This window comes from Cucurbita pepo, chromosome LG09 (assembly GCF_002806865.2).
Source record: "Cucurbita pepo subsp. pepo cultivar mu-cu-16 chromosome LG09, ASM280686v2, whole genome shotgun sequence".
Classification (NCBI taxonomy): domain Eukaryota; kingdom Viridiplantae; phylum Streptophyta; class Magnoliopsida; order Cucurbitales; family Cucurbitaceae; genus Cucurbita; species Cucurbita pepo.
Genome location: NC_036646.1, coordinates 6456837 through 6482802, shown reverse-complemented (window position 1 = coordinate 6482802; position 25966 = coordinate 6456837). Strand labels below are relative to the sequence as shown.

The following is a 25966-nucleotide window of genomic DNA, read 5'->3' as shown; positions in this document are numbered from 1 at the left end:
TCAACTTCTCTCAACTTTCTATCTCACTTTTTCATTCTTTTGCAGGTATTATGTCAAGGCCACCCAAGACCCCATGCGGAGGAAAAAAAATGACCAATTTGCCCCTCTGTTGACTTTGACCAAAACTTCTTCTCCTTTTTATTTTATTTCATTTTATTCGGGTGCTACAAACTCTCTACTCCTTAGAAACTTTTGTCCTTGAAAGTTGGTGTCTTTTGGAAGAGTTTGGGATAGGCACTCCTCACGTCTTATTCTCATTCCTAGGTTGCATCCCCATCATGGTGGTTACCCCATGAGACATTTACCAAGAAAATTACTTTATTGCACAATCGTCTAGTGTCACAGGCCAAAATCCTGACAGATTTCTCTTCGTAGGCTAGTTCCTCCAGAAGGAGTGTTTCATATTCTATCACATGGGTAAGGTCTGATGTGTACTTTTGTAGCATGGATACGTGAAACACATTGTGCATGATGGCGAGGCTCGGTGGTAGTGCAATTTTGTAAACCACGTACTCAACTCTTTCTAAAATCTCAAAAGGGCCTATGAATCTTAGGCTCAACTTGCCCTTCTTTCAAAACCTCAACACTTGTCTCATAGGTGCTAATTTCAGGAAAACATGATCACCCACTTCGAACTTGAGGTCTATTCTACACGAATCTGCATAGCTCTTTTATCGGTTCTATGCGTTAAGTATCCTCTACTTAATTTTCTGTACCGCTACGTTGGTGACCTCAACCAACTCTGGTCCCAGTAATTATTGTGTGTCTACCTCTTTCCAAAATATTAATGTCTGACACCTTCACTCACACAGTGCTTCGAGTGGGGCAATCTGAATGACCGCTTGATAATTATTATTGTAGGCAAACTACATAAGAGATAGATGTTCATCCCAGCAACTAGAGAAATCCATGGTAGAGAACAATCATTTAGATGATACTCTAAACCATTTAGATGATACTCTAAACTTACGTTTGCTAATTTACCTCGACACTATTCCAAAAGTTACCCAACAATATACAACAATGAAGTTGAAGTTCATTGTTCTAAATATATTTATTATTTGACATGTTATTTTGTGTTAATAGTGATAGAGAATAATTATTGAATAATCAAAAGATTCTTCAAATTATCACTCTCCAGCGAAATTAACAAATACATTTGTTCCTATCTATTTTCTCTAAATATTGTTTCTTGTTCTTCTTGTTTTATAATAACAATGACTTTTTAAATGTAAAAAAATACCTTTATATTTCAAGTGATAACCTTAGTATTTAGGATCAGAATCAACACGTCACATCTAACTTGAATAGAATAATCATACACAAAACTAAAGTATCGACATGAATTACATATTTATGAGATTAGAGTTTCAAACCCGACTCACCTTTATTGCATTAAAATCAAATCATCTTCTATCTTCCAACCTATGGAAACCTAGGAATACTTTGTTCATTTCTAAAAAAGTTATGAGGATCAACCTTAGTCTTGATCTTAACCAACCTATCAAAGTTGCCTTCAAAGTATTTGATACCAAAAACCCTCCCTTCATAGTAACTCCTCTTCCCATTATGGTTAACACCAATATCAAGATCTCTATAGTTCAAGAACGCAGTTCTTGGGTTCTTAGCCACAAATGGTGTCATGAACTTGTAGAGTTTCCTTGTCAAGTCTATGAAATGGTTGGCTTGTTGGGTGCCTTGTTCATCCCAATTGGTTGCGTATTGGATCTTCCATAGGTTGCCAGCTCTGTGGGGAAATGGTGTGGCGTTTGAAGGGATCTCCGCCATTCTTCCGCCGTATGGGTTGAATGTCATCGTGGGTTTCTCAAGTTCTATCATTTTCTTCCATATTTGGTTGAGTTTTTCCTTTGGAATTAGGGTTTTCACGTAGTCGGACTTCCGTTTCAGATGGGTCAGGACTTGTGGCGTTCGGGAAAGTAGTTCATCCACCGATGTTCCTGTGATGATATGTCGGCAATTTAAATTAGGGTTTGTCCTTTTTAAGGTTTTTTTTTAAATGATAATTTTATAATATTGATGTTTTTTTTTTTAAAGAGAAAAAACTGTCTTTTTTAAGGTTAAAAACCCAAATAAATAAATAAATAATAATAAAATATATATATATATATATATATTTCTTATTTTTCATATAAAAAATGATATTTTCCAACAAAAAAAAAAAATTGATAACAATTTATTAGGAAAAAAATAATTTATTTCTTATTTTTTGCACCTCTTTATTTAAATTTTAAAAAAGTAAGAACATAATTTCATCCTCGAATTTTAAGGGTATTTTTGGGTTTGGTTGGGTCGGGTTTAGACATTTTTTTTAAAAGAAATTCAATATAGTTCTTCGAGTTGAAAATTTTTCAATTCAAACAATTTTTATTAAATAATGAAACAAATCTAACGGAACCATAAATTTTTTGGGTTGTCTTGATTCGGGTTGTTCGGGTCATTTATTAAAAATTTTATTTATAATAAAAGTAAAATGTTAGTTCGTAAAACGTATATTTATTTATTTTCAAACATTAGATTAAGATTGGTAACTCAATTTCAATATAAATAATAAAAAAGTTACCAAATTAAATAGAAATAAAATAAATACATGTATATATAATTATATAGTGAGTAAAAGTATATTTTTTTAAAAAATTAACAATAAATTCAGATAGGTTTGGGTAACTTAAGCCAGCTTCACGAGAAGCTTCACGAGAATTCAGGAACTAACCCTATTTCTAAAATTTTCATTTATTTCAACTCAGTTTAACCCGATTCAAATAAACTCATAAATCCAACACAAATCATATGGATTGGATTAAGTTGATCGAGTTTATTAGATGGTCGAATTTTATGAACCCTCCTCCCCCAATAAATTATACTTTTTCTTTTAAAGTTTTGTTGGTTAAACCTTAAAATTTGCAAATAATTTTGACAAATCTTATGAGTAAAAAGAAACATTACCTTGAGGGAAATTTGTCCAAAACAGCACTGATTGAAGCCAACTCATTTCAAGACAATCTGATTTCTTCAAACCCAATTTAGGGAAGCTCTTGTTCATGACAGACAAAAGCCTTTCGGAGTCTCCAAGGAACAACGCAATGAACGTAGCTCTCAATGTCTTCTTCCCACTCTTACTTCCATTCACAACATCGAACGTGACCCTTATGAACAAATCTTTGTCGATCACATGCGCTACCCGTTGCCATTGATCGACAATCTCGGTCACGTCATTGTCTTCCAATGTTCTTCCGACTCTGAACACCGTTACCGTCTCCGGTACACGAACTGTTCGGATTTTGTATGCTACCACCACACCAAAGCTCGATCCTCCTCCGCCTATGATGGCCCAAAATAAATCCTCCCCCATAGCTTTTCGGTCGAGGAGGTTACCATTGACGTCGACTATCTTTGCGTCGATGATTTGATCGACCGAGAGACCGTATTTTCTCATCATGTTACCATACCCGCCACCACCGAAATGGCCACCGACACCCACCGTCGGGCACACTCCGGCAGGGAAGCCATGGAATTTGATTTTCTCTGCAATTCTATAGTACACTTCTCCTAAGGTGGCTCCTGTTTGAACCTAGTAAAGGATATATTACAACCAATCAAATTATTAAAACATATCTTTAATATTCATAATTATTTTTTCTTAACATTTTACTTTTATTAAAAACAAAATTAGGAATAAATGACTCAAATAACTCAAACCAACCCGACTCAAAATATTTATGATTGGGTAGGTTCATTATTTAACAGCTCAAGCCCATCGCTGTAACGACCAAGTTCATTGTTAGCAGATATTGTCCTCTTTGGACTTTCTCTCTCAGACTTCCTCTCAAAAATTTTAAAACACATTTTCTGGGGAGAGTTTTCCACGCCCTTATAGAAGGTGTTTTGTTCTCCTCCCCCACCGATGTAGGATATCAGAAATAAAGTTCGTTTGGGTTGAAAAAAATGTTTTTGAATCCGACTCAATTCAGCCCACAAACATTTTTAACGAACATAGCTTAATGGTACTGTTCAAATTCTCATATTTTACATTTGTTGAACTAAAAAACAAACAAAGATAAAACATACCCAAGCGGTTTTGGTTTTGACATCGACACTGATATCTCGAAGGTTGAACATATCGAGAACAAAGAACGGGACGACATCGGAGACGTAAGAAACCCCTTCGTAATCATGGCCACCGCTACGAATCTTCATTTGAAGATCATGAATTCGAGCACATAGAATTGCAACTTTAACGTGAGATTCATGGAGAGCCGTGAGAATAAGGAATGGTTTCGGAGTCGTAGAAGTATTGAATCTCAAGTTTCGAATGTAAGTCTCGAGAACAGAAGAATAAGAAGCATTGTTAGACGTAAAGATCGCCGGAGCAATCGGGTACGACGGCGGAGAGTGGCGGAGAAGACATTGAAGGAAATTTTCAGGAGCTGTTGTTGCAGAAGCAAAGAACAAAAGAGCTGAAAATGATAAGAGAAAGCTTGAAAACCTTGAAATCTCCATTTTCATGGCGGATTTTGTTGTTTGGGAAGATGGGTTTGGAGTTGTCGAGGGAATTATTTATAAAGTTTTGAACTTTTTTGGTGACAAACAAGATTACTACTAAATGTTGTGACATTTTGACCAATAGAAATTTCAACGTTTCCGGTGGTTATTTTCCGACCAAAATATAAATATATATTATTGAATTAAATGGTCAATGATGCTACAATGATTACCACGTCAGATATAAGTCACCCATAACATCAATTTGATTGTTTTTGTTATATTTAATATTAGAAAATATTTATTTTATTTAAATTTTATCACGGACATGGGATCTCACAATTATCTCTTATTTGGGCCTAGCATTTTGACTGACACAGCTCAATGTTTGATTTTTATAAAGAATGTTTCGTTCCCTCTCCAGTCGATGTGGGATCTCACAGTCCATCTCTCTTGGAGGTCAGCGTCGTCGCTGGTATACCATTCGACGTCTGACTCGTCGATGTGGGATTTCACAGCCCATTTCCCTTGGAGGCCAGCATCATCGCAGTAAGGAATGTTTCATTCCCCCCTCCAGTTGATGTGGGATCTCATAGTTCATCTCTCTTGGAGGCAGCGTCGTCGCTGGCACACCACTCGATGTCTGACTCGTCGATGTGGGATCTCACAGTCCATCTCCTTAGAGGCCAGCGTCATCGCGGTAAGGAATGTTTCATTCCCCTCTCCAGTCGATGTGGGATCTCATAGTCCATCTCTCTTGAAGGCCACCGTCGTCGCTGACACACCGCTTGATGTCTGACTCGTCAATGTGGGATCTCACAGTCCATCTCCCTTGAAAGCCACCATGTCACTGACACACTGCACGGTGTCTAGCTCTGATACCATTAGTAATAGTCTAAGTCCACTGCTAGCAATATATTGTCAACTTCGGTCTGTTATAAATTTCACTATCAGCCTCACGGTTTTAGAACGCGTATGTTAGGGAGAAGTTTTCACACTCTTTCCAAGAATAGAGTTTTGAAATTAATTAGTTGTCGTTATTTTTTTATCAATAATTCAACCAATTTTGAAATCTACTAAAAATGAATGATAATTATAATAAAAATGAAGGCTTGAAATAGAGTTTTGAAATTAATAATACAATTTTGCTACATTAGGTCAATTTTATTATATATTTTAGTGTTTATATTTGAACATATTAATGATTTTTTTTTGTTCACACGTAATACAAATATAAAGATAAAGATAAGGTTAGGTAAAAGGAAAATGAATTATATTATTTTTTATTTATAATATTGTCTATCTTAATTTCGATAATGACTTTTATTGTAAAAATGTCTTTTTTGGTATACAAATATCACTTTCATAACATGACGTGTAATATTTTGCTTCAAAAAGCTATTTGATAACATAGACTAATGTATGCCTATTTTATTTAAGGGTTAACCATAAAACTACGACGAGTCATTGGTTTATTTCTCCACGAATTAAATTAGCTAAAGGTGCGTGTTCGTGAGTCCAAATATGAATCTCTAGTTTAAATAATAATAATAATAAAAGTAGATATGCTTGTATTCAGAATATGGATAGAATATACCTTTGGTTCCTAGAATTTGAATTTAATCTCTATTTGATCCCATTTGTTTTAAAAAAAATTAACACGTATTGTGATATCCTACATTGGTTGGAGAGGAGAATAATCTTTCCCTAGCAGACGCGTTTAAAGCCTTGAGGGGAACCCCGGAAGGAAAATCCCAAAGATGACAATATCTGCTAGCGGTGGACTTGGGCTGTTACAAATGGTATTAGAGCGATGAGGCTGTTCCCTGAAGGGAGTAGACATGAGACGTGTGCCAGTAAAGACACTGGGCCCCGAAGGGAGGTGGATTTGGTGGGGATCTCACATTGATTGGAGAAAGGAACGAGTGCCAGCAAGGACACCGGGCCTTGAAGGGGGCTTGATTGTGATATCCCACATTGTTTGGGGAGGAGAAGCCTTGAGGGAAGCGGGTGAATTGTGATATCCCCCATTGTTTGGGGAGGGGAAAACCAAAGACGACAATATCGGGTAGTGGTGAGATTGGAAAAACTAATTTTAAATTTAAAAAGAAAAAACCAAAAATAAAATTCAAATACTCAAAATATTGACTTTTTTTATTTAAAAAATTCAGATTTGAACTATCATTTGCGTCCATCTCTAAACAACATTACATTGACAAAGATATCTAATCTAAAATATTGACTTTTTTTCTTTGATCCTTTGTCAAATACTAAAATTTTTGCTAAAGATTAAATAATAGCAATAATAATGTTATTCATTTTAAATAATATTATTATTATTGGACACAAATATTAAATATTAGGTGTGTTTGAATTCAATGACAAATTATCCAACGAATTAAAACTCTATATTATTTTCGTCACCTATACTTATCTATATTATTAGGTGTATTTTTTTTTCTTTTTCTATTTTAATGAATGATAAAATTAATTATTCAATATATATATTAAAATTTTACGTACTTAGAGTTGTTACTATGTTCATCTCTAATGCGGAAATATAACTCTTAAATGAAAACATCATTTTCAATATAAATGCCGAAAACATTTAAAACATCATCTTCTCTCAAAAACACAGTTATGGTCTTACGTGTTTAAATATGAAATACTGAAAATTCAGAGAACAAATACAAAATAATTTAAAAGAATAGAGTGTCAAATAACCTATTCTAACATAAGACTAGGAATTTAAATATGACTGTCAATGTCGCCATCTTAGGTACAAATGTGTCTTGCCTTTATTTGAAAAATGATGTGGCACAGAGCTTGAGTATTTTGAATAATACTCGGTAAGTGGTCCCACTACGGGGGTCATGCAAATGCAAACACATGCCATCATGATTTAGGGATCTATCTCTAACTCATCTAGGGGTGGCCTCCAGTCTCGGACAAATTAGATGCGTAGTACTTCCCTACACATGTCCACACGTGAAAGTGTAAATCCCTAAGGCGCTCGCACACCTCAATATTATTTCTTTTTATTTTATTATTAGTTATGACTTGTCTACTTACATATAGGTGACATGGGGAATGGTTTATTTTAAGTATTAATTTTTGTAAACTTGATTACATTGTAAGCATTAAGTGACACATGGTCAAGCAACGAACACATTGTCATCACCCAATATGAATAGATTTGTGGTTTGATGTTTGAAATGTTTGTTGATGTTATGTTTAATTGCGGGTAATGTAAGTGAAAGTGCTTAAAAGGAAGTTTCTTTTTTCTAGCATAGCTTAAATTGGAAACGAAAGTAGGTAGTTTAGAACGGAAAAGAACGAGAGATGTGAAAGACTAAAATTTTTTCAACCGTCACCGGTTAACAATGATGTCTCTTTCGTAAAACTTTTGAGGGAATAAAGTGCTGGAATTACTCTCGAGAAATTTTATGTAATACGAACCTGAATTTCTACTTAACCTAAAGTCGCTATATGTGGAAATAATCATTTGAAACTTCTTCATAAAATACTGTCATGGACTTACGTGTTTGAAGAATATTTTAAAACATAACGAAATACTAAATAAAATAAATAAACATCAAAAGTAAAATACAATGTTACCTGCGCTTTGAGTGCTCTTGGGATGCTGTCGTCAGTAGTATAAAGTTGTCTTATCTTTACCTGAAATAAACGTCACACGCAGCTTGAATATTTTTAAAAAATACTTCATGAGTGACCTCACTAGTGGGTTAAATACAAACATATACAATCATGAATTTTACCTATCATTTAATTCCGCATTCTCTTAGCGACTATCCTAAGCGGGTGATTGGATGTGTATTTACTATTCTACACACGGCTACAAGTATGAACCCATCAGTCGGTTCGTACACCTCTTAGGCCTCTTTCCTGGTCGGGCCAGCATTCTCTTGTGCTGTTGTCGAACACCCGGTAGGAATAGTGACCATTGCAACAGTATGATAAACATAACGATTGTTTTCCTGCCGCCATAATATACGCACCCGTTCCATCATAAAAGGGGAGATTCCCCAATGCATATACAATAATGCATGAGGTCCCAACATTTTCATTCATTAAATCATGTAAAGCAGTATCATTTATATCATACACCGTCTTATGTCATATCATGCATATAACATGTCCTTCAACATATCATATTATATCATGCACGTATCATTTCATAAGCATGTTATAACATGTATTATATCACAAAACGTGTTACACCATATTATATATCATTTCATCAACACATCACATCATAATACGTGTCACAACATTAACATATCATATCATCATCATATCATATCACATATATATCATAATCATATCATTTCATAAAATATCAGAGTCATATCATTTTATAAACTGAAATTTAATTCTGCCTAAGGAGTCCAATAATCATAAATTAAAATTCTACCATACGAATTGACTCACCTACAAGACAATATCCTCATTTAACCCTAAATTCATATTAGAGTTTGTTTTAATTGACAAGGAGTGGAATTGTTGTAGGTGTTTAAACGGTTGGATGTGACCTTAATCGAAATATATCGAAATAAGTAAAAGAAGCAAAGGAACAAATTGAGGGGAGTGATCTTTTGGAGCAAAGTAATCTTAAGCACTTATCTCGGACATTCATGAGATGTAAATGCTAGTTTTGTCGTGGTGGATCCTCCTACTCATTTTCTACGTGAGCGTTAATGGAGTAGACTTAATGGACTAAATTAGGCACAAGTCAAGCTTATTGACCCACAAACTCCCCAATAAGTTTGACTTCGTTCAAGATTCTTTAGTCTGAGAGACTCCGACATCTTTGCAAATTTAACCCTCGTTAAGGCTTTAGTGAAAATATTCACACATTGCTCTCCAGTGCAAATGAACTCCACAATGATCTGTCATTTCTCGACACACTCATAGATGAAGTGGGAGCGAGTTTTTATCTATACAGTCAGAGGTTTGTTGTCGACATAGAGAGTTATTGCCTTTAACTTCTTTTAATCACTTTTCTCAACAAGTTTCTGAACCATAATACTCAACACGACATCACATCACAGTTATCATGAACTCGGTCTCACAAGAAGATAGTGTCACAAATGGCTGCTTTTCAAATGGTCAAATGATCCAATTTTATTATTCGATGTTTTTTTTTTTATTGCATTGCCTCCCGCTAAAAAATAATATTATTATTGGGACAAATATTAAATCTTTGGGGGCAAGCATATATATTTGAAGAGACGTATTTGAATTCAATAAGAAAAAAAACCCGGTTCGATAACGGTCGTGTGTTGGCCAACTAATTAAAACTCCATTTTATTTTAGTCGGCTATATTTTATCCATTCCATATTCAATCATTGAAAACTTTTAAATTTTTTTTTTTCTATTTTAATGAATAATAAAATTAATTATTGACTTTTCATATACATAAATAATTAATTTACATTTGATTTTTATGGTTTCGGCTAAATATATCAGTTGTTTATTTTTTTAAGATTATATTTTATTAATTCAATTTAACTATAGCTTGTTTACTCACAAAAATAAATCAAAATAAATTATAGTTTGATTACTAATTTGTTAACGTTATCTCTTAGTTTTAAATTAGTCCATATTTTTTTAATGTGATTATGTTTAATCAAGTGATAATTATATATTTTGTATATATATAATATTTTTAAATGTCTAAGTTGAGAAACGAAGATTTTATTAGGGTTGTTCGTTAGTTGGATTAGGTTGGGTCGAGACATTTTTTTTTAGACCTAACCCAATTGTTAGTATTATAAAAAAAATTAAAAAAAAAAATAATAATAATCCAAGCTACTCTTAATTGAACTCAATCCAACCCAAACTACTCTTAGTTGAACTCAACCCAACCTAAAAAAAATCGGTCGTGGAAAAAGACGCAAAAATTTTGGCAAGTTAGAATTTTTGTGCCTTCAACTAATCCACGAGACCACGCTCCCCCTATGCCCTTGGTACTCTAACTCTGGTTTGTTGAAGATTGTTGGGAGTGAGTCCGTTAACTGATTTAGGGAATGATCATTGGTTTATAAGTAAAGAAATACATCTCCATTGATACGAGGTCTTTTGGGAAAGCTTAAAGTAAAGTTATGAGAGCTTATGCTCAAAGTGAACGAGATTCCTAACACTTACCTCCATGAACATTTACGGAGAAGAACAGTAGAAGATTTCAAAAGCCATTGAAAAGAAAGGATTTGGGGTTGTTAAACCGAAGGGGCTCTGATACCATGTGAATGTTTGATTAATCCACCACACCTAAATGGTGTGAAAGTTATCTTATTTATAATCAAATAAATTACAAGGATATGGAAATAGTAATAAATGGAAATAACAATAAATGGAAAGATACCTATGGCAATAAGGCAAATATCTAATATTTGCCTTATAATAAAATATCAAATATAATATATACGGTAAACTATAATTTATTACTAAATATCCTTAACAAAAACTCAACTCTGGTCATGCGTATTTTGGCCTTGTCTCCCTTGGGGTTCTTTTACAAATTTGTAGATCTCTTCGACACGAATCTATTGAGACAAAAATCGTGTATTTTCATTAAGAACTAAAAGAAGTTAATAGACTATCAATATGGTATACACTGTTTTCTAAACTACGAACTTGAAAACTTACTAAATTCACAAATAGGGGCTCCAAAAGCTATGGGTACCGAAATGCAATCTATTATAGGTCCATTCAAATCTTGACCAAAACCAGCCACGCCTTATTAGAAATGGGACCAGGCTAACATGGTCGGTGAAAAGTTAAAACCATCACCATCGCTCGCGTCGAGGTTAAGTATCACAAGCTAGAATCGATGAAAAAAATACGAGCTCATTGGATCTCTTTGTTTGCTAAAACTCACGAAGGAGATCCGCTCATGTTGGTGCTTGTTGGTGTGTCATTGAGAAGTAGGTGCTTCACTGAAAAGGTCTCGTCCCTTTGCTATTGCTGGAGATTGTGTGCTGGAGATGATAAACGGGGTGGCCGTGATTGTGGTGGTAGAGGAGGTCATGACAATACCTCACAAATCCATGACCATGCCAACTCCGGGAAGGATAAGAGTGTGACAAGTGTGATTCTTGTGGAAAATACGGGTACTACGGAGTAGGAGCCACGATAAGAAGTGCGTTGAGGAGGCAAACCTCACATTCACGCATGACCAAGAGCCCACACTGATGTTGGCCGAGAAAATGGCCAACCTATTAAAGCTCAACAAAGAGAAGGTTATGATGAACCTTCTCACAAAAGGAGAAGACTGAATGGAGACCAACATATAGTACTTAAACAATGGAGCAAACAACCACATGACTTGAGATCGAGTAAAGTTCAAGGAGTTTAATGAGAAGCTCAATGAAACATGAAAATTGACGACGAAACAATTGTACCAATCCAAGACAAAAGATCCATCTTGTTCTAGTGCAAGAACAACAGCGACTAATGTATACTAAACAAGGTGTATTATATCTCAAGCTTGAAGCGTAATATTATCAGTGATATGAACCAAGAGACATCCATCATACAATATACTTCAACGAAGATGTGAAGAAAATATTGTTCAAATTATCAAAAGATATTTCAAACCATGCCACCTTGAAGAAGAATAAAGTTTCATGTTTATAAAGCCATATATGTTGTATTTGTAGGAAGACTTGGAAAATATAGTAAAAGAAGCATTTGTGCTCTTTTTTAGCCAATGACTAAGTTTCTTTGCAATTCTATGTAGTTTAGGTTGCATGTAGAATCATTCAAGCTCGACATGATCAATCTTGCTTGTGGAGTGATTCGAATCTCAAACAAGTGTTCTTGCCTTGAGATATTTGATCAACAAGGTAATCCGAATCTTACTCCCTTGTGTTCCAAGAGTTGTAACATTCTNAATTCTATGTAGTTTAGGTTGCATGTAGAATCATTCAAGCTTGACATGATCAATCTTGCTTGTGGAGTGATTCGAATCTCAAACAAGTGTTCTTGCGTTGAGATATTTGATCAACAACAGCTAGACATGATCGATCTTGCTTGTGGAGTGATTCGAATCTCAAACAAGTGTTCTTGCCTTGAGATATTTGATCAACAAGGTAATCCGAATCTTACTCCCTTGTGTTCCAAGAGTTGTAACATTCTTACTTAATGGTCATAATTAACCATTATGTAATTGAAACCTAAAGTAAATTAAGAGTCTTAAAATACATTAATGAAATACAATAAATCTAAATAGTAATCCACCCAAAATTTATAACATGAAACTTCATTCTTCTCCAATATTTTTGAAATATCTTTTGATAATTTCAACAATATTTTCTTCACATCTTCATTGCAATATATTGTATGATTGATGTCTCTTGGTTCATAACAATTGATGTCTCTTGGTTCATATCATTCTCCACTTCTTCAAGAGGATTCGTCCTCGAATCTATTTGTGAAACTTTGCTGCAAAAAATAAGTTATGGAAATACCGAGAACCTCACAATACTCTCTCACAAGTACACTCAAGGAATTTTTTGCCACTCTTTTTACACTCATTTACACAAATGAAGCTCTCATTCTCACCTCTCAAAATTTTAAATAGCGCAAAGATTGAATTTTGTACTCTGGGTCGATTAAAAACTAAAAAGATAAAGATAAATAAAAATCAAATTGAGAAGAAACGCAAAGGAAACATATATCCGATCTTGAGCCTGAAGCTCTAATACCAAATGTGAAATCACTACAAGGGGAGTAAGATTCGGATTACCTTGTTGATCGAATATCTCAAGGCAATAACATTGTTTTAGATTCGAATCACTCCACAAGTAAGATCGATCATGTCTAGCTTGAATGATTCTTGTTGATCAAATATCTCAAGGTAAGAACACTTGCTTGAGATTCGAATCACTCCACAAGCAAAATTGATCATATCGAGCTTGAATGATTCTACATGCAATCTAAACTACATAGAATTGCAAAGAAACTTAGCCATTGGCTAAAGAAAAGCACAAATGCTTCTTTTACTATATTTTCCAAGTCTTTTTACCAATACAACATACATGGTTTTATACAGCCTCAAAATGAAACTATTAAAGACATTCCAAGAATTGTAACCTTCATACTTTATGATCATAATTAACTATTATGTAATTGTACCCTAAAGTGAATAAAAAGTCTTAAAATACATTAATGAAATACAATAATTCTAAATTGAAATCCACCCAAAATTTATAACATGAAACTTCATTCTTCTTCAATGTGGCATAAATTGGATATCTTTGGATAATTTCAACCATATTTTCTTCACATCTTCATTGAAGTATATTGTATGATGGATGTCTCTTGGTTCATATCAATCAGCCTTGATAAGACGACGAAAGAAGGCAATAAAGTGGAGTTAATTGGCTCATTCCTCAAGATGTTCAAAAGAAATGGAGCTTTGCTGAAGAAGGTAAAATGATCGCGTAACTGCCTGTATAAGATATTATTGGAGACCAATCGGCTCATCTCTCTATTGATGGCACTCGTAGACCCAACTTAGCTATAACATGCAAGACTTGGGCACGTGAACTTTCAGACGCTCAAAATGATGGGAGAGAAGAAGATGACTATAGGGCTACCCAAATCGTACACTTGAACCAGATATGTGAAAGTTGCCTAGTCTCTAAACAAGTAAGACTACCGTTCCCAGCTCAAATTTGTTTCCGTGTTGAGCGACCACTACAACTGGTTCATGAAGATTTATGTGGTCTGATCACTCTACCGTCGATTGCTTGTTGACAATTATAACCATTGGATGTGGGTGAACATGTTCAGAGAAAAGGAGAGACATTATATGCGTTTAAGAAGTTAAAAAGACTCATTGAAAACGAGTCTGATCACAAGCTAAAAGCCTTGAGTATTGACCAAGGTAGTGAGTTCTTATCCCATAACTTCTCAAAGTTCTGCAAAGAGAAAGATATCAAGCATCAACTTACCGTATCATACACTTTACAACAGAATAGTGTGGTCAAGCGAAGTAACTACACCATAATAAACACTGCAAGAAGCTTACTAAAGAGCATGTAAGTGCCAACGATTTTTTGGGGCAAAGCAATACGACATGCAGTTTATCTTCTAAACCGTTTACCATCAACGGTGATGAACACTCACACCTTTACGAAGCATGGTTCGATAAAACACCTCACTTTGAGAATTTAAGAGTCTTCTGTTGTATAACACATATTAAGACTGCAAAACCATATATAAAAAAACTTGATGATAGAAGCCAAAAGATGGTGTACTTTGGTGTAGAGGATGTGACCAAGGCACATGGGTTGTATGATCCGCAACATGAGAAAATTCATGTAAGTAAATATGTCGTATTTGAAGACGTGAGATTAGTGTTACATTGGCGACAACAAACAGACTGTTCTAGAGCTCACTGTGTTGAACACAACTATTTGTGAAAAACACTTATACTATTTATTAACACAAATCAAGAAGAGATTACAAGACACTCTTGTACAAACTACTACATTTTGGTGTCATTGAAATTTCCTACGATGAAAGCCTTTGTAGGTTGGAGGATATGTATAGGAGAGGTTAGACAATTTATCCCCAAAATACCTAAATATTTTTCCTAAAGTAATTAGGTATCCTTATTTCTAAAATACCCAAATAATTTTCCTAAAATATCTAGGTATATTTATTCCTAAAATAACTAAATCATTTTCCTAAAATATATATAGACAATGGGCTCATACAATTATTAGGCTGGACCCTATTCGGTTAGTGATGATATTTTAACACACTACTCTCGAAGAAGGAAATGCGAAAAACCTAGAAAGTGCACCGACAGCTACACCAACAAATTCAAACATGCCATCACTGACGACACTAAAAGACGTGATGAATTTTCTAGAACAAGAGAGCACAAGAGGATCCTCAATAGAGGTTAGACTAGAGAAGTTTCGTTCTATTGGTGAAATTTATTCAAATACACTTTAAGAAGTATTATCTTTCGACAAGTTAGTGTTTCTCGTGGCCAAGGAGCAAAAAACTTACTGTGAGACAGCAAGTGAGACGATGTGGCAGAAAGTCGTGCAAAAAGAGCTTGAAGCCATTGTGAAGAACAAGACACTGACAATCGCTAACTTACCTCCCGAACACAAGCCCATTGGTTTGAATTGGGTGTTTAAGTTGAAGAAGAATAGTGACGGAGTTTTCATCAAGCATAAAGCAAGACTCGTGGCAAAGGGATACTTGCCGCAGCAATGAGTTAATTTTGTGGAGATTTTTGCACCTGTGGCTAGACTCGGCCTTGTAAGGCTTATTCTTGCCCTTGCAACTCAACATGGGTGGGAGGTCATCATCAAATCAGTGTTTTTAAATGGTAACCTCCAAGAAGAAGTGTACATTACCTATCCTGAAGGCTTCATCACCAAAATCGAAAAGCACAAAGTGTCCAAGTTGTCAAAGGCCCTTACGGTTTACTACAAGCACCAAGGGCATGGAACATATGTTTGGACAAGAGCTTAAAGAGTCTAAAATAAATGAAGTGCTCGCAAGAACAAGTAGTATATACAAGAAACAATGGAGCTTAAACGCTTATAGTGGACGTGTATTTTGATGACTTGATTGTCACTGGTACAAGTGTGGAGATGTCAAAAAGTTCAAGTAGCAAATGATAAAAGAATTTGAGATTACTAATCTTGGGTTACTCACATATTACTTCGGTATTGAAGTGTTCTAAAGGAAAGATTGCATCATACTAAAGCAATTGACCTATGCTAAGAAGGTGTTGCAACAATTTAAGATAGTAGAGTGCAACTCGACCAAGTATCCCATGGAAGCAAAGTTACAACTCAGGAAAGATGATTAAGAAAGCTTGGTGTATTCCATGCGTCATTGAATGTTTGAGGTACTTGACTCATACTCATCCGAACCTTTCATATGTTGTTGGAATGGTAAGTTAAGTATATGGAAAAGTATATTATGATGCATAATCAAGCGGTTAAGTACATTCTCCACTATGTGAAGGAAACATCGAGCTACGGGTTGAAGTATCAAAGAGGGTGAGATCCGAAAGAACTAGTCGATTTTACCGATAATGATTTAGCTAGAAATATTAACAATAGAAAAAGCACCAAAAGAATGACGTTTTATGTCAATGGAAATTTGATCTCTTGACAATCTCAAAAGTAACGAATTGTGACACTATCTTCCCGTAAGGCTGAGTTTATGGCAGCAACTGCGGCTGGCTGAAAATTTTGTTAAGTGAAGTGACGGAAGTGAACTAAAACAGGTAACTCTCTACTTCAACAACAAATCTGCGATTGCATTGAAGAATTTGATGTTTCACAAAGGCAGAAAACACATTGACAACTCTCTTCCACTTCATTCGTGAGTGTGTCGGGAAGAGACAGATCGTTTTGGAGTTCATATGCACTAGAGAGCAACGTGCGGATATTCTAACTAAGGCCCTAGAAAGAGTTAAATTTGCAGAAATGCGGGAATTGTTGTGAGTGGAGAATCTTGAACAAAGTTAAGCTTATGGGGGAAATTGTGAGCCAATAAGTTTGACTTAATAAAAAAAATGTTAGTTACTTTAACAACTTTAGAAGAATGGTTAGTAGTGGCCAAATTGCGTAGTTTTAACTTAGAAAGTTTAGAAAATTTGTTAGTGCTTCCTTCACGGTAAATATTCACTATATATAAATACTCTATCCACAACAACGAGGATAATTGAAAAGCATAGTGGTTAAGGTTTTACTTATCCTAGAAACTCTCTTCTCGTGTTGTTGACAAATACAAATACAAATAGACGTATAATTCAAATTAGAAAACCCCTTTATTCTCTCATATACATTAAATCAACCGGGTTTTCTTCAACAAACAATCATATTTCCAAACATCTAATGACCCCTCTTCTTCCACGAAGGCAAAATAGAAGGAATACTTTGCTCATTCATGAAGAAATTAGAAGGATCAACCTTAGTTTTGATACTCACCAACCTCTTAAAATTACCCTTGAAGTATTTAACTCCCCATACACTTGCTTCCTCATAGCTCGTCTTTCCCTTCTTATTGTTCATCCCAATGTCCAAATCTCTATAATTGATATACGCAGCTCTTGGATTCTTCGAAACATAAGGACCCACATAGCTATATAGCTTTCTAATCCAATTAATATGCCTTTCAGCAATATCCTCACCTTCTTCTTCCCAATACACCAAATGTTGAATCTTGTAAAGATTTCCAGCTCTATGTGGAAATGGAGTCTCTGACTCTGAAATTTCGTCCATTATTCCACCATAAGGGCTCAAGATCATCTCAGCAGCTTCAGCTTCTTCTTCCTTGAACAATTCCCATGTGCCCTCAAGGGCAGCTTTTGGGATTGGCTCGTTTACATAATCGGATTTGGCTTTGAAGAATCTTTTGGGGAATAATGGTGTTCTATCAAGAAGAACATTTAATGGTTGCCCACTTGGGAAGCCAGCAAAATAGAGAATTGATTCAATCCAACTCATTTCAATGCAATCTTCTTTTGTTAACCCTAATTCAGGGAAAGTGTTTTGCATTATTGGAAGAAGCTCTTCGGATTTTCCTAGGAACATGGAGTTGAAAGCAGCTTCCAATGTTCTTTGACTTCCATGTTGTGGATTTGTTGAATTTACACCTCTTATTATGATTCTAATGAAAAGTCTGTCGTCTTGTTTGCTAGCAATGTATTGCCACCGGTGGATTAGGTTTGTGGCGTTTTGTTCCAAGTTTCTTGTAACTGTGAAAACAGTCACAATTGGTGGAACTTGGAGGAGCTTTATTTTCCATGCAACAACAATTCCAAAGCTTGCTCCTCCACCTCCTCTAAGAGCCCAAAAAACATCTTCCCCCATTGATTTTCGATCGTGGAGGTTGCCATTCACGTCGATGAAGTACGCGTCGATCACGTTATCAACGGCAAGGCCGAATTTTCGTAGCATCAAGCCATAGCCACCGCCACTAAAGTGTCCACCGACGCCAACAGTTGGACAGACCCCGGCTGGGAACCCTAGGGTTTTGCTTTTCTCGGCGATTCTATAATAGAGTTCGCCAATTGTAGCTCCTGATTGCACCCATGCAACGTTATTTTTTGCGTCGACGTTAATTGAACGTAAGTTTATTAAATCGACGACGATGAATGGGACATCGGATACATAAGAAAGACCCTCGTAGTCATGGCCACCACTTCGTGTTCTAATTTGAAACCCGGTAGTTTTGGCACAAATGATGGATGCTTTGATTTCGGTAACTTGTAATGGTGTGACGATGACCTGAGGCTTCGGGGTTCGAGGAGTTGCAAATCGAAGATTGTGGATTGAGAAGTTCAAAACCGAAGAGTATGAAGAATCATTGGGAGTGTATATAGTCTTTGAAATTGAAGAGCTATTTGGGGAATGAAGAGAAAGACAATGGAGAAAATCTTCATGGTTGTGAGCAGAAGCTGCCCATGCAAACGACAAGACAACAAAAGTATAAACAAACAAAGTAATTGGAGACTTCATGTTTGGTTTTGTGTTTGGCAATGGATCGGCCTCCATTATTTATAGTACAAAAAAGGCAGCTTTGTTTTGAATTATTGAACAAAGAAAATTCCATGCAATGGATTGGTCAAGAGTTCATTTTTTCTTCATATAATTATCAAAAAAATGAATGAGTCAAGTCAATTGAAAAATAATAATAATAATACTCGAATATATATATATATTTTTTTTTAATTTTGTGCAAGCTATAGCAATTTAATTTTTATTATTATTATTAATTTTTTCTTTTAAGAAAAAGGATTTTTGAAAACTTTAAGGAATGGGAGAAGTTTCAAAATTTAATAGATACCAATTTAATGGAAACATGTGTGAACATGTCGATATTAATAGAACTTTGTAGGTTATGAATTATGCTATCACATATATGAGGATTAATTTTCAACTTTGGAGGTTCAAATGATAAGTCTTGACGTTCATAATTGAAAATTGTACCTCTCACGTCTTAGAACTCATCGATCAAATTTTAATTGCTCTTCGAGAATTTTTGTGTTAATAAACAAATATTATATTTTAAGCTAAAAAAAAATAAAGTTTAATGTTTTAGATACTTACGACATCTCGATTTTTTCTTATAAAGATAAATGGACGGATATCTTCGTGCTAATATTTGGTCAATGGATCAATGGTAAATTTGTATGTTTGAAAATTGTGTTGGGTGCAAAATAGACAAAGATGCACGAGAACGTGAAGCTAAACCACCGAATTCCGATGATCTAGTCAATAATAGGGGTAGAGAGCAATAGGTGAGTGTTTTGGACATATATTTCCATTTGCTAACTTGTTGTACTTATATTGTAATTTAGAAATTGTTATCATAATGGCGTGTTAAGTAAGATCGGATCATTATTCGTTCAAATCGTTTCTCAAATAGAAATATACTAACGATAGCCAAGAGTCAGGCTTTATCCTTCTCAACCGTGAACATTGTGAGACTAGTCATATTGCTCTTGGCCAACACCCAAGGAGTTGGCTATGTGAACCCTTAGCTAACCACCGTGGAGTTGCCCCTAGGGGTCGAAGTCAATCCTTAGCTCACGAGGATAGACATGAAGGTTTGTGAACGAGCTATGGGGTTGGCCATGTCTATCCTTCGTAACTCCTGTTAATGTGTCATAACACATTGTTTAGGGTTTAGGGTCATGATTTATGTAACACTCCGAATCCCAATGATGTATTAAATATTTGATTTTTTCTTTAAATTTGAATTTTCATAGTTTTATTAAGAGCCTTAAAAGACCAAATTTTAAGATAAATTCAAAAGAAAATTCTTAGAATATCTCAAATTTAAAAAATTAGAAAAAATTGTTAAAATCAACTATGAGGGGTAAATGGGTCATTTTGATCCTCTATTCTTAATTAGGGGTGTGGATGTGGGTTTAGGTTTGTTAAGCGAGAGTTAGAGAGAGAAGTTTATGATGACTGGACTGTGTTCTGGCCAACCCTAGAATATGCAAAATTGTAAGACAAACTTTGATTTTATTTTAGTCTGTAGTTGAAAATAAATTAAGAAAAAAAATACCGTACATGTAGATGAACTAAAACTATAAAATTTTAGTGAAAGAATCCAAGTTGAATAAATTTTATAATGAGAAGTTATGAAAATAAAAAGAAAATAGTAAGAATAGATGAAATTTGGGTTTTTCAATTGCACGAGTGAAAGAGATAAAAGGGAGGCAACACGTGTCTGACGACGAGAGGCAGAGCACGGCCGTCCTAGTGAGTGATACATGTTGCATTGTGAATGGTTCAATGTGTCTGACGATTGGGGTGATACATTGTGTCACAATCGTGGTTTCTAGGCAGCGGATTTCGTGATTGTGCGGCACTCACTCTCAGCACTGAGTGAGTTAAGCCTACTTCGAGTCACGTTGCCTATGGTCAGGTAACTTGAATACAAACCTCAGGTCTCGATTTCAAGAGTGGGGGAGAGAGGTTTTGGAAAAAGAGTTTTGAAAGCAAGAGAGAGAGAGGTGTTATATAGCATGCAAGCACAAAGGCAACAACAACGACTTAAACAGTATATAACTTTTTGGGTAGGAAGAATTTGACAACTAGTTGCATCCCCTTATAGTACATTTTGACAGTATATAACTTTTCGGGTAGGAAGAATTTGACAACTAGTCGCATCCTCTTATAGTAAATTTTGAGCCATTTCATATCTACCAGGCGTAGCCATGACTTCTCCGAAACGTCATACTCTTAAAGAAAACAAGAAAGAAATAATACAACATGAAAGCAGTCAAATAAAGCAATAAACTAGTACAAGGCAAGGGTTATGAATGTCACGAGCATGCGGCCATGGGCGACATGCCTTGGACAAGCATGATCGTGACATTCTCCCCCACTTAATTGGTTGACGTCCCTATCAACGTCTCATTTCTTTGAACTCAACAATCTGAGGTGCGGTTGTCTTCAGGGGGTACCATGGTGTCAGCTCTCCACCACCCATGGACCTTGTGGCCTAAGTGAGCTACCTTGTGACACATGCGTGCATCACAACGTGGGCGAGCGTGCTGAGACGAGTGTCTCAAGCGACCTCCTTTGAAATGGGGTTTTCAAGGACAGTACGGGGCAACATGGGTGTGTCGGTATTGCGCCCCAGCCTGCGTGTTGGTGGTTGCTACATACACCCGCTATCCGACACGATATCCGTAAATGACATGACACGAGCACGGGAGGGCCAATGCCTCGATAGAACTCGGATGGATGGATGTTTGGGACGTCCCGATGAGATGAGCGACACGCGGGCCAGTTCTCGATAGCATGACCGAGCGAGTTGCGATGGCCGATGATACTCCAAGACTCGAGATGGCATCAAGACATATGGGCCATGTCGATGGAGATCGAGATGACAAGAAGAGACACAACGTTGTATTGAGAGACCTTCGCATCGAGCAGAGGCAAGGTCGAGCCGAATGACTTGGCGTAGTGTAGAGGCAAGTCAGATGTGTCGCAGACGATTGAACATACACGTGCAGGCGACGTGTGTCGTCGAACAAGCTTGGATTCTGCACAAGCGATGTTTGATTGACAAAGACAAACCTCGCATAAGATCCAACGAAGCCACAAAGTTGGGACGAAAAATATATATGGGACATAATTCCTCTTAAGGCCGGTCGTGAGCGTGTCAAGATCACGACGCTGCGCGGTAAAAAAAGTAGGACCGTCACACATTGCGCTAGATCCGAGACACGACTCGATTCAGCACCTGCCACCTGAATGGCCGCTTGACTCGACCCATCACAAAGTCCAAGTCACTTGCTCCACGTGTCACACGATGTAAATCACAAAAAATTCTTACGTGACTAAGGATTGAACGTGCACTGCGGTGCTTAAACTAACCAGTAAGCGCCTGCCACGTGTCATATAGTTGGCGTGACTCTTTTGACCCTGGTATGTGGTACTCGTGCATGATGGCAGCGCATGGTAGGCCTTCCAAGCTCATGTAGGGTGCGTGATACACACGTGTAAGACTATGTTCGCCCCATTTGACTTTCGTTTATCACTTTTTATCCTGATTTCAATACTAACCCTAATTTTATTTGAATTAGACCTACCAAATAAATTTCAAAAATTTTAGAGCCCTTAGCACACAGAAAATCTATATCGAAAAGGCATGCTTCACAGAAGTAAATTACTATGTAGATTATAGGCAAGTAATACTTTTAGTGATTGTTAGGATATGCTAGCATGGGAGCTTTCCTTATCTTAGGTAGTTAGGAAATGCATGTTACGGACTTTGGAACGACGCTTTTGGATGAGTATGTATTGTAGTATGTTATGGCAAAATTATCGTTATGCCCCTCAATTGAGATTTTTTAGAAGCATACCATTTTATATATTATCCAGAGCTAGAGAGAGAATATGCATGACTATAGTATGAGTTTGGAAATATAGATGAGTATGTTATGATGATATAAGGCATTACCAAACTGCCCCTATGTGATATTTGTGATAAATGTTGTTTTATATGCTTTCAGCGCTTGTGTGATCTATGTTATGAGTGATTGATTTATATTATCTCTCTGTTGAACTTATTTGCTTGTATGTGTACATGGTATGTATAGTATGTTTTAGCTTTAGGGGTTTGACTACTTCTTCTTGTAGAGTGTGTTTATCTCCACAGAATTAGAGCATTAGAGTTAGGTTGGCTACATGATGACCTACATTAGGATGCTCAAGTAGACTAAGCACCTTAGAATCGTGAGCGATGACCAGAGGGTCTAGATCCCAATGCTCTCAGAGACTAAGAAATACTCGAGGAGTAAGAAGTCTGTGTTAAGCCACCTAGCTGCCCTAGGAATCTAATGAACATCCTCAGCTCCAAGATATGACTATGATGTTAATCTGCCTGCAAAGTAAAACCATCATGGACATAGAGAACCGTAGCGTAGCGGGGTGGCCAGGGAGGACGATGAGTCTGAATAACAGTTACAAGTACTCTCCTTTTCCTTAATTGTTTAACCTTTTGGTGCTTGACCCTAATGCTAGGCATTCATGTATGATAGAAATGATTCATGAGCATGTTCACTAGACTTAGAACCTTTAGAACCTTTGTGTACCATGACCTTAATGACTAAGATGCCCACAGAGTAACCTCTGGATACCGGGCAAGGGAGTCCGTCATGTACAAGGGTAGGGTAGCCCTAGATGTACCCTAAGTATTATACTAACACTAATTGTCATGGAACTCATGAACAAGGACTTAAGGATTACTACGACCTCTTCGTCCATGGGAGGATGCGAGGTAAGTAAATGACTAAGGCTACGATCCAGTGGTGCAAGTGTCAAAATGACGTAGAAATTTGAGCATAATAGGTGGATATAAGGCTGACCTACTTGGAGATTCGAGAATAAGATACTTTCGAGAATGAAAGTTTTTAAGGAAAAGAGAATTTGTAACACCCGAGTCCGAACGAGGTATTAAATACCCAATTTTTCCTTTCAAGTCACTGAAGGCCTTAGAGATTTAATTTGAGGATATGTTAGAAGAGAAAAAAATCTCGAGATAATCCTGAAAACGTAGAAAAAAAATACAAAATGAATGGCGGAAAAAATCGAAAATGTTGGTCAAAGGCAACCGAGGGGGCAAAATGGTAATTTTGCCCTAACTACCATTTTGGGGGGGTTTGCAATCTCTGTTGATTTTCATAGATTGAAAGTGAGATGAGAGGAGAAAATTTAAATTAAGATAACATCGTCGTATAATTAATTGAGGATTATATATCTTTGTCAAAATCAAACATATATTATAATAAGGTCAATGTTTTAATTCAACAAAAATAATTGTAATCTATCGTCACCATACTATAGACACTAATTTAAATTATTTTCCATGATGTCAATTTAGAGATACATTATTTTATTTTATTTATTTCATATCTTTAATTTTTATGCTATTTCATTTTAAGTTCATCAATTTAATAAATAAATTATTTTCTAATAAATAATTTGATCAAAATCTAACATAGACCTAAGTTTTTTTTTTTTTTTTTTTTTTTTTTTTTTTTTGACATTACTCGACTAACAAATACCCGAGTTGAATGAGTGGTTTGGAGCAATGCACGTGGTAATGCTTTCGTTCTTTTTAGTTGAACAAAAAATTGCGTTAGATTTAAATTCTTGATCTGTGTCGATGATATAATATTTATACGAATATTAATAAAAACTCAAAATGAATAACCTAATCAATTCAACAAGTTCGATCATTAACTTATTTAAATTTTGTGAGTTATATTGATTTATATATTGTCCTAAAATTAAATTATTTTAGTTATTGTCATTTTACTTCTATAACAAAAATTTGAATAAATGACTCAAACAATCCGATTCATGACACAATATCTACCACTCAAAAGTGTGAATAGATCTGAAAATATTATTATTCAAAATTATACAGTGTTAAGAATGAGAAATAGAATTGAGATCGAAGGTTCAATATTCATTGATATTCACAACAACGTTTAAATAGGATAGGAGCTACCAACTAATACTTACTGAAAATATGAACTAACTAAATCTTGAGAATAAAATAAAATATACTGCTAATCAAATTAACTGATTACATATATTCCATAACTAATATATTCTCAAAATATTAACTGATTATTAATATCTTGACTAATTCAACTAACAATAAGTAACACTAAACTCCGACTGTTTAAGCTAATGTTTTTATGGTATGGTTTAGTTAACTTCATTATTTATTAAGATTTATTTAATTACTCGAACAATTGGGTTTGATTGATTGAGTTGAATCTAAAAAATGTCTTAATCCAATCCAATTAAACGCATAAACACTTCAAAATTTTAAAGAATAAGATGATGACGTATATAATGAGTAATGGATTGCATATGGTTTTGAGATCATCCAATCAAACACGATATTGAAAAAAACTTGGGGGAAAGTTCATGGGAATCAAAGCTTTGAAATTTGTTTGTTCAATTTGTGTGGTGGCTAAGTTAATATTTTGTTATTATTGTCGTAATTAATAAATAGATAATATTGAAATTGTGAATTCAACAAATTCTCCATTCCTAACAAGAACAAGAAATTATTATTGGTTGTTGAATGAAGAAAGCTTTTATTTATTTATGGAAAATAGATACCCATTTTAAAGGTCAATATTGCTTTCATTCGTCCGACTCCCAACTTTTTGTTCACATAGATGGGATATCAAATATTGTCAATTGCATGTGCATATGTATTCTTCGGCATGCATAACGTAAAGTTCGTTCGTGGTGAGATTGTTCATATGCATAACGTTTCGTGGTGAGAGTCAACCCAAAAAATTCGAAAATAAGGTTATAACTCAACCTAATCTATCCTACTTTTAAGATTTTATAAAGATTAATGTTATGACTTGTAAATGTTTAGTATTTAAGTTTTATAAAATTT

At 35.4% G+C, this 25966-nt stretch overlaps 2 protein-coding genes across 2 annotated transcripts; both read right to left on the bottom strand.

The window, feature by feature from the left end:
• Positions 1 to 1330: 1330 nt before the first annotated feature.
• Positions 1331 to 4529, bottom strand: LOC111802320 (berberine bridge enzyme-like 8). The gene is made up of 3 exons (XM_023686641.1): positions 4087 to 4529; positions 2965 to 3589; positions 1331 to 1958 (listed from the first exon to the last, which is right to left on the bottom strand). Exons 1-3 carry the CDS (start codon positions 4522 to 4524, stop codon positions 1426 to 1428), a joined length of 1596 nt encoding a protein of 531 aa, XP_023542409.1. The 5' UTR covers positions 4525 to 4529; the 3' UTR covers positions 1331 to 1425.
• Positions 4530 to 17300: 12771 nt separating this feature from the next.
• Positions 17301 to 19029, bottom strand: LOC111802280 (berberine bridge enzyme-like 18). Its single transcript, XM_023686583.1, has one exon. The coding sequence runs from the start codon at positions 19027 to 19029 to the stop codon at positions 17401 to 17403; it is 1629 nt and encodes a 542-aa protein (XP_023542351.1). The 3' UTR covers positions 17301 to 17400.
• Positions 19030 to 25966: the final 6937 nt, after the last annotated feature.

Coding starts and splice junctions, on each gene's coding strand:
- LOC111802320 (XM_023686641.1), bottom strand. CDS start 4,524: ATGAAAATGGAGATTTCAAGGTTTTCAAGCTTTCTCTTATCATTTTCA. Junction 3,590..4,086: donor TCAAAACCAAAACCGCTTGG/GTATGTTTTATC, acceptor ATCCTTTACTAG/GTTCAAACAGGAGCCACCTT. Junction 1,959..2,964: donor TTGGACAAATTTCCCTCAAG/GTAATGTTTCTT, acceptor ATATCATCACAG/GAACATCGGTGGATGAACTA.
- LOC111802280 (XM_023686583.1), bottom strand. CDS start 19,029: ATGAAGTCTCCAATTACTTTGTTTGTTTATACTTTTGTTGTCTTGTCG.